General features: G+C 44.4%; 1 protein-coding gene across 2 annotated transcripts; it reads right to left on the bottom strand.

Annotated features, from left to right (window-relative positions):
* Positions 1-209: 209 nt before the first annotated feature.
* Positions 210-9547, bottom strand: C1S (complement C1s). Of its 2 annotated transcripts, none has more exons than XM_036116209.2 (12): positions 9380-9547; positions 8322-8486; positions 7844-8051; positions 7532-7709; positions 6538-6663; positions 5887-6086; positions 5533-5686; positions 5004-5119; positions 4529-4607; positions 3731-3859; positions 2764-2838; positions 210-1451 (listed from the first exon to the last, which is right to left on the bottom strand). In XM_036116209.2, exons 2-12 carry the CDS (start codon positions 8342-8344, stop codon positions 652-654), a joined length of 2088 nt encoding a protein of 695 aa, XP_035972102.1. In that variant the 5' UTR covers positions 8345-8486; positions 9380-9547; the 3' UTR covers positions 210-651. The 2 variants fall into 2 exon arrangements, with proteins under 2 accessions (XP_035972102.1, XP_077931677.1); XM_078075551.1 differs by having other exon boundaries at positions 8322-8420.
* Between the last annotated feature and the right edge of the window lie 329 nt (positions 9548-9876).

Here is a 9876-nt window from a genome sequence, read left to right as displayed (position 1 = left end):
TTTAAAAGCAAAATATGGCACCTTGTGTTGATGATGTTCATGCTGATCCACAATAAATCTCAATTGGAGGAGAGGAGAAAATCTGAAATCCCTGTTTTCACGACAATTCAATATGAACTGCTAGATGCCTGAATCTCCATGACACAGCCTTTCATCACCCTTCTCTGGGGCTCAGGTCTTGATGTGGAATAAGACAAGTCAGCCAGAACTGGGTTATAACCATGATTTATTAAAAGTAGATAGTAGACACTGAGTATGATAAAGTAAATGGAACTTCAAACAGGTAAAGAGGAAACAAAAAAATCAAGGGTATGCCCAACAATGAATTTCAGAGTCAGAACTGTAACATCAGGCAATCATCAGGAAAGGGGACTCCCTATGGAACAGTGCAAGATAGGAGCACCTTTCTCATGTTGTTATCCACAGTTGGAATTCAAAGGAGAGGACCCCACAGAATCAGACCACACCAAGTGACCAATACGATGTAATGATCAAACACTACTTCCAGCTAGGTATCCCAATAATCAAGTTCTATTTAAATCATACTCCCAAGTCTTCTCTCAATCATGGTGAAATAATGGGAATATTGAGAGGAACAGAAAGCAACAGATTGGTCATAGCCCTTGGAGAGGCTGGTAGTGTATGTATGGATTAGTCCATTCTGGGGGTACTGTTTTCCCGTATCGTCTTCGTTATCCAGTCAATGTAGTTCTGCACTCGTGTGTAGATTCCATACGTTCCACACTGGGGGCCCCAGGACACCAAACCAGCTACATAGAATTTGGGGGTCTCTTCATTGGGAACCCGTAGAGCAAAGGCTCCACCACTGTCCCCTTCACAGCTATCAACACCCTTCTCTCCTCCAGCACAGATCATATTATTAGTGAAAACATAGGAATTTATATCCACTTTGACATTTTTGCCTTTCACCTCCCGGCACTTTTCTAAGGGAGCAACGGGTAACATTGCCCCTCGGAGCTGGATCACATGATCTCTTACCTTTGTTCGGCCCCAGCCTGAGATCAGTCCCAGGTCTCCCACTGAGGGGTTGTATTCTGAGGAGGTGCCTGGCAGGCAGATGGGGGAGACAGTGGGTCCCATTTTCACTGGCTCTTTCAGCTGCACAAGTGCAATGTCATTGTTGAAATTCTTTCGTGTTTCTGGGGCATCCAGGAATTCCCAACCCGGATGAATAATTACACGCTCAGCTGTGAGCATCTGGGCTTTTGCCAGTTCTGAGGTGACCACTGAGGTGGACCCAACGTACATTACTGGGTCACGGTTTCCCTCCACGACGTGGGCAGCTGTCAGCACCCAGTACTCATCGATGAGAACCCCACCAGCCCATGGGTTTGAAAAGAAGACTTGCCAGGGGAAATTTTGAATATCTGCAATGATTCCTCCAAATATCCTCTGTGTTCCTTTAAAGGGCTTACTGGGAACACCACACACTAGGAAGGAACAAGAACAAGGTGGAGAGAGAGCAAGAAATAAATCGCTGGCCTCCTGCAAATCCTCCAACCACTCAAAAACCTGCCAGGCATCAGAATTCTCTAGCACAATATAGCCAACCCTGTATTTGATCAACCATCTCAGTACCAGGTTCATCCTGAATGAAATCACCAAACATCTCCCCCTCACTTTTCCAAAGTCACAGGCAGGCTTGTGGAAGAGACTGGTTAAACTGAAGCAGAGTGTGACTTCCTGAGTCCAAATGAGCTAGTGCCTCACACTATGAACAGCCCCTCTAGAGGTGCACTTCATCCTAGGTTCAGCATGGGACAGGGGCCCAACTGGAAACAGTGCTGGGAAATTCTTTCCTCATACAGATGGTGGAGGAGGCAACATCCCACCTTCTTCTGATGCCCACAGGGAGTGTTTATCGCCTTCTTTACTGAAGTCCTAATTGCAGCTGAGTCCCTCCTAGCAGTCCATGGAAGTAGGACAAAGAGAGGGTTCTCTTCTTTCCTCTTTCATCTCATTCCCCACTGATTGCAGATTTGATTACTTTCCCATTACCAAATACAACTAAAATGGAATTTTATTCCAGATGAAGTCAGCTTACCTAAATCACTCAGCAATCAGACTCTGAGGTGAGCATAAAAGTCTTTGGACCCAGACAGACCTGGGTTCAAAGTCTACTCCTGCCTCTTACTAACTCTGTGACCTTGTACTCAGTTCACTCATCTGTGAAATGGGACTAATCATATCTCAAAGGGTTGTTGCAAGGACTGGAATGAGATAATAAATGCAATTAACTAGCTCAGCCCCTAGTTGTTACTACCAGGACATTATTATTATTCTGGCTTTGCCTGAAAGCCTTCTTCTATCCAATTCTGATCTGTCTGCAACTCATTTCTTGATGCCAGATAGACTGTTGCCAGATAGACTTTTTACATAATAACTGGGCTAGTCAATTGGTCTTGTTTCTGTGTGTGGATTCCTCACTCTCACTTTTCAGGTCCTGTTTTTAGCAATTCTACATCCCCTTACTACAGCTACATTACCAAACTTAACTGGCCCCGAATCTGATATCATCACTGGCTAACTTTCTATTTCCTGTCAGTTGGCCTGACTCAATGTTGGAGGAATTCCCCAAGGCCCTGGCAGGCCCCCAGCCCAGTGTTGTCTCCACCTCTAGACTAGACTCAGCTAGACCCAGATTAAGTCCTTTCCCAAGAGGATTGCAGCTACTTTCAGAGAGTGGCCCCATACACCGGCACCTGAGTCTATGGTCTGTCCCCGAGACTGAGCCCTCATTACCTGGAACACATTTTGGCAGCTCCGTGCCCAGCAATTTGTTCACCCAGCTCCCATTGCCAGCGCAGTGATACTCTCCTGGAATAGCACAAAGACACACTCACCACCACATCTCCTCTTTTCCATTCCCCCTTTCATGCAGAGCCTCAGGTCCTCTGAGATTTGAGGAGGGGATCAAATCAAATCAACTAGAAAAGAATCGAGGACACCCTCTACACAATGCCTCTGGCCTCTATCCTGCCAAGGGAGGAGAAGGAACAGTTTCCAAAGCAGAAGAGGGTTATGGCAGAAATTAGAAAAATGCTTCAAGTGGGAAAATAAATTAAATTAAATTAAAGTGGGGCGCCTGGGTGGCACAATCGGTTAAGGGTCCCACTCTTGGTTTTGGCTCAGGTCACGATCTCAGGGTCGTGAGATCGAGCCCCATGACAGGCTCTGCGCTCAGCTTGACATTCTCTCTCCCTCTCCTTCTGCCCCTTCCACTCGCTCTCTCTCTCTCATTCTCTCTCTCTCTCTGTCTAAAATAAATAAATAAATCTTTAAAAATAATAATAAATTAAAAGCAATGAAGTGGTACATATTGTGCCTTTTCCAGTCCTTCATCTAGTACTAATAAGGCCTCTGCATTGAGAAAGCCAGTCGCATAGTATTGGTGACTTGACACTGGAAGCATTACTCCTGTATGTTCTACATTAAATAATTGGTCAAAAGCTAGGTAACTACATGAAAATGGATATTGTAGGGGGAATTTCTGCCATAGTTGTGAAGCTGAGCTCAGTGACCTCTGTTATTCCCTATGGATGATCCTATATCCCCATAGGAAAACTGTATCTTTAGACTAAGCCAAGAGGATAAAGTCCATCCCATCCTTCATTTCTCTCCAAACTCTCTTCCAACCCAGAAAGATTGTTCTATTCCCTTTCCAGCACTCTTATTCTTTCTCCTCTTTTCTCTAGTCAAAGAAACCTACCGCTTTCTTCATCTTCCATGTAATAATATGGCTCCTCACAAGTGTAATGAATGACAGAACCAAATAAAGTATGTTCTGGATCTTCGACTTTACCATTCTGAATGGGTTCAGGAGAGCCACAGTCCACAGCTACAAGAAGAAGGCAGGAGAGTGATGGTTAGGATAGTTACATCCTACTAGGAAGAGTCACCGAGCCAGTTCCATTCTCCCAGCCGTGTCCCTCACTCCTTCCCACCCCCCACGTCCATAAGCGCACCTGAGATGAATCTCCCCAGACCACTGAGTCCTGCCAATTCAGATAGGCCCTTGAAAGCTACAAGGAGGAACCTGCTTCTCAGTGGTTGGTGGAGGACCCTGCAGAAGCCAGGAATGGACTTCTATAGTTCTACTAACTCTACCAATCCCATGGCCTCTTTCTTTGAAAGAAACCTGCTAGTCTGGCCAGTCTGGGACCAGATTTGGGCTGACACTTCATGGATGGCTTCCCTTCAAAAACAAAATCCATAGGGTGCCTGGGTGGCTCAGTCGATTAAACGTCTGCCTTTGGCTCAGGTCATGATCCCAGGGTTCATGCATCAGGCTCCCTGCTCAACGGGGAGCCTGAATCTCCCCCTCCTGCTCCCCCTGCTTGTGCTCTCTCTCTCTCTCTGTCAAATAAATAAATAAAATCTTTAAAAAAATCCAACCCACTCTCTCACAAGCCTAAGAGGAAAACATGAATTTGAATCTTGATGAACTGATCTTTTAATTCCCATCTAAAGTGAGGGGAAAGAGTCCCATTTAAAAAAAAATACATACGTTGACATTTCAGTCTGGAATTACTCCACTTTCCATTACTTTGACAAGTAGAATAGAAAGATGTCGAGCCAACACTTCCCTGGAGAATAATACACATCACCATTAATTTATAAGGAGGGATATGGGAAATCAAAGTCAAAAATGAAATTGATCTCTGGCCTTGGATCAATGAGGAGTCCTGACCACAAGAAGCTTGGGGACATCTTAGTAGAATGACCCAAAGCACCCAGAAGTTAAGGCTAAAAGACAACTTTGCTCCAGCATATCAAATCCCCTTCCCCAGGAAGACTAAAGGCAGAAGGAGAGTGTCAATCTGGCCATGACTCACAAGGAAGGACTAAAGATCCTGAGGTGTTCTGTTTGTGGAAAAGGTGTTAAACCTTGCTCAAACAAGGACATTCGGTAAACCATTAGACAATTCCAGTATGCTCATCCTGATGTAAGGATTAGGGAGAAGACCCTAATAGTACTTTACCTGTACAACTTCAAACCCTTCCAGACAGGTTATCTTTACCACATCTTTGAACACATATTTTGCTTTCTCAGGCTCCCAAACAGAATTGGCAGTGACTTCTTTGGGACAAGGAATTGCTTGGAAGGGACAGAAAAAGAAAAATTACCAAAGAGTCGGAGAAACTCTATTCTATTTATATCACCCTCACACTTTCTGAAATCATTCAGTAGTCCTTAATCCTGAGGCCTAACATTCCAATGGAGATGTCTAAAATAATATGGTATTACATACTCCAGGAAGTCATTGAGCCAGTTCCATCCACCCAGCCATGTTAGTACATACTAACTAACCACCCCAAGTTGTCTGCACCTGCAAGCCCAGTTGAAGGATTCCTAGAGGTTCAGGCATTTTTACAACCACTGACAGGTTTAGATCTTGCTGAAGAAGTGAAGTCTCTCAGGATACCTAGCCATATAACAATCTACCTGTTTGGATCTTATATTGTCCAAGGACTTTGGTAACACCAAAGAGCAACTTCTAGGTTACTCACGATCTCCATGGTAACGAAGTTTCCAGCCCTTTTTTTGCCCTGTTTGGTCAGTTTGGAAGATGACATTAAGAGTGTTACTCTTAGTTTCAATATTTAGTGGCTCAGAGAATCCATTACCACAGTAAGGACCAAACTGCTTGTCTCTTGCAACAAACTGAAAAGAAATGAAATGATGAAATCAGCAGAGAGAAAGAACTAAAAGAGGTAAAATGGAGGGGATAAAAGTAAAGGAGGTAATGAAAGAAACATAAAATAAGAAGGAGGGGAAGAAAAGAGGGGACAGAAAGAAAGACAACTTGTCTATGAGGAGAAATCTCTCTGTGTGAGTTGGGAGGAAAACTAATCATCACGCACAACTAAACTGTCAGGGCAGTGGCCCTTCGAATCAGCTGGTTCCACATCAAAATCTTCTCTCCGCATAGTCACCACCAGTTGGTATCCCTCCTCCAACAGGATCTGATATTCACACCTTGAGTTCTCTGGGTATGGATTGGGATAATTGGGACTTGCAATCTCCCCAATCAGTGTAGTGAATACATCCCCACTGCAATTGACTAAGGGAGAAAAAGAAAGAAAAAAAAAGAGGAATCAAATATAGGGTCAAGGAAAGGAGATCCTGCCCCATTCTATGACTCTTCTCATGAACTGAGCATCCCTGACTGGAGCCCACATGCCACAATTACACACCCGATACAAATCAATAGAGATACCCAATGCCTATTGGGTTTCCATCACATTGTTTATGATAGAGGCCCTCATGGTTATGAACAGTCCCAGGTAGACTCTTCACAGGCATCTATCTCTCCTCTCCAATTATTTAACTTGACCCTGTAGTCTTGTCTTCCTCCGCTCTTGTGGCTCCCCCGCAGCTTATGGGTAACTAAAGATAGGTGCCAAAGCAAGGCTGAGGCTAGTCAAAATTGGAAGGGTCAACAAAGCTATAACTGAAGCCTCAAGCCATTCCAAATCCCAGGGAACATGCACCCCACTTGATGCCAAGCTCACCTCCACAATTCTTCATATCATCATGGAGGAAGTATTCTGGGGGGCAGGAGCAGAAGTAACCACCAATGAAGTTGTTGCAGAAGTGGCTACAAGGGGCATCTGCAAAGTCTGTGCACTCATTTATATCTAGAAAAAGTAGAGAAAGATTGAAGTCAAGAACAAAGACATAGAAGGAAGAATGAATTTAAACCCAAAACTACAAGGGTAAGAAAAATTAGGAAAGGCCTATTGCTAACATGAATGAATGAATCACATTTCAGGATGGTATTATTCTATATTACTCTCCATGATTCTGATTCTGGAGTTGAGCCCTGTCATTGCATGGCTATAAGGGAGCTCTCAATGCCAGAGACCCTTGGCCTTTCTCACAAACAGAGCATTTCAGTTCCAGAGACAACACTCTATAGGCTAAACATGATTAAATGTCTTCTGAGGGGAAGTGCAATCAGTACGCTTACCACTTTAGAGGATTTGGGCATTTCTGTCAAATCCAAACAATAGTTTGGCTTTATGAGATGTTCTAACTTCACTTTAACCTAGAGTTAGGTGTAGAAGCACACAGAATTTGAAGGTTTGTTTGCCATTGGATGGGTTTGAATATCATGCATTCCTCGTGTGATTCTTGGCAAGTTACTTAACTTCCCTAGTCCTCACTTTCTTTATCTTTAAGTGGAGATCATTATACTTAGCTTGAAGAGCTGAGGAGAAGATTAAGTTAATATAGATAAAATTCCTAATACAGTGCCCAATTTATAGTGGTTCTCAATAAGTTACTATTTATTACCTATTTTTATCATTATCATCATCATCACTGAGATATAATCTTGTATTTGAATTTCACAAAGGCAATTCATGGACATACCCAAGTCCAGTCAACACTTCATAAGAGTTATAATTATAAACAGAATCCTTATTCACGGAATCTCTCAGTGTTTGTTCTGCTTCTAATCTTTTGGCTGGATCACTAAGGAACATAGAGAAGGGTGAGCCTTACCTACAGCAACATAGTATGCAGCAAACCCAGTGAAACGCTCTTCATTGGAGAAGTCTGACTTAAAGATCACCTGGAGTTTATTGTATGGGACTTGGAACTCTTCCACAATTGGGGAGTTGGGATTCTTGCTGGTCCTCTGTCCACATAGTTTCCCTTCTTCAAAGTCTCCTGACATTATCTAAGAAAAGAGTCAAAAGGAAGCTAAGAAAGGGTAATATTTTTGGCATGGAGGTCACAGAAGGGGACAGAAAGAATAGAACATTCCACCACCACCACCCCAGCCCTATCCTTTATGTGCTTATTATAATATACCTGCACTGAGTCATATGCGCAGTTCTCTGACAGTTCTATGTCCAGATGGGTGAAGTAGAGATGGATCCCATACCCTTCAGGAACTTCTATATCCCAAGATTTCTCTATGTCATTGGGGTATGCTTGAGGATAGTTAGGGGACAGGATCTCCCCATACATAGTAGGCTCAGCATAAACGGATGCCAAAAGGGAAAATAGCACAATGCACCTGAAAAAAAAAACATATGGAGAGGGGGTGACCCAGGTACTGGCAGACTAGTGCAGTGCCCTAGCATTTGTCATGGGTAGAAGGGAGGGGAAAGGGAGGGAAATAGGTAGAAGGGAGAAGGGCAACAGCACGTGGAAGAGAATCTTAGGCTGGAATAGAGCAAAAAGGCCGAGGTCAAACCAAAACCTGGGCTTCAGATCTGGGCTGTTTTCTAGAGAAGATAAAGGGACTAGAGTCCATGTACATCTCTGTAGACTCGTGATCACTTACCACATCTTTGGCAATTTGTTCATCCCTGGTGAAGAGCACGCCTCTAGGTCCTGGCTCTCTGCACCTCTGGACTTTGGAGCAAAGGGGTGGCAGGGCTGGCTGTATTTGTCAAACAAACACAGGCACCTGCTTTGGTGATGGGGGTCACCTGGGGTTCAGTGTCACCTTCATAAGAGTAACACACAGGTTAAACAAAGCAATACACTGATCACCACAGGATGCCTGTCATCTCATACCCTCCCTGGTTCTACTTCAATTCACTTTCTAGACTAAAACTAGATCTTATCCTTCTCCCATTGCTTCTCTGGATCTTCTCCCAGTTTTTCTCCAAAAAAAACATGAGCTCTTTCTCCCAATTTTCTTCCTCCTCTTCCCTCACCCCCACCAGTGACCCCTGCCCCCACTCTATCAGTCTCTCTCCTGCCCTCACAAAACAATATCCCCATTTCCACTCAGGTTTTCAGGAGTCTTTCCCCATCATGACTATCCACCTAGGACATTTCTCCCTCCTCTTTTGGCAAAGATCCCCTTTATCACTTCATACCAGCTCTCTTTACTATGTTTATTATTGCACATATTTCTGTTGGTGCTCCCAATCCAATGACCACTGATGGAGGGATGAGCTTCTTTTACTAGGGGAAGGCAGTGACCTTGGGAGAAGTGGTCTGAGACAGGGTTGGGTGGGGAATGAGACAAAGGGCAGCTGAATGACAAGAAACACAAAAAGAAAGGAAAGGAAATGTATCCCCTCAATTTCCTACGTTAATTCTCCAGGGTTTGGGGTTTTTTCCTTTATTAAAAAAGATGAGATATCTTTCCATAGTTCCTCAGAGAGTCTTGCCAAAAATGTTTCTAACCCTGAAAACGATGGTAAGTAGTGGGGTAACCGCGAGGGGAGGGGGGAGGGCAACCTAAGAGAAAGAGGTTGCCTATATTCTGCCTTCTTTTACTTTGCTCCTTCCAGCCCTCGGTCTTTGCCCAAAACCTTCCCATGTGAAGTTCTCTGCCTTTCTTTTTCTTCCACCAAAGCTCTGCTCTTCAGTTTTTAAGGTTTTTACCTTCAGAAGCGGATGGGAACAAGTGGGTCAGTCCCTTCTCTCGTGCCAGTGGACATGCTGGGCAACCCTGCCGGCTCCCAGGGAGAGCAGCACTGAGCCTGGTCGCTCCCTCTGCAGGAACTCCGCCGGCCTCCCTGTCCTGGTTCTGTTCATCTGATTCTCTATGCCAGGGTGCATGTCTGAAATTCCCTGATCTAAACAAAGAGGGGGCTGGGAGACCATGACAAGGGAAAGGGTAACTCAGCCTCGATCTTGGAGCTCCCTCTGCTTTTGAAACAAGAACTGCATACTTCTGTCATGCCCGAGGTCCCTTCACCCAGGGCTCCAGGGGGAGAAAGAAGGAGTGGGGAATTCCACCGATTGCTTAATGTTCTTTTCCAGCCAAAGGGTGTGTTAAGAGTTTTCAGAGAAGTCAGGTGACTTGTGGGAAAAGGAGGGGATTAATACTGTGGGGGAAAAAGCCAAACCCAGAAAGTCCAACCCTCCAACAATGTATG

This window comes from Halichoerus grypus, chromosome 6 (assembly GCF_964656455.1).
Source record: "Halichoerus grypus chromosome 6, mHalGry1.hap1.1, whole genome shotgun sequence".
Taxonomy (NCBI): Eukaryota; Metazoa; Chordata; class Mammalia; order Carnivora; family Phocidae; genus Halichoerus; species Halichoerus grypus.
This window is presented reverse-complemented; position numbering and strand designations above follow the sequence as displayed.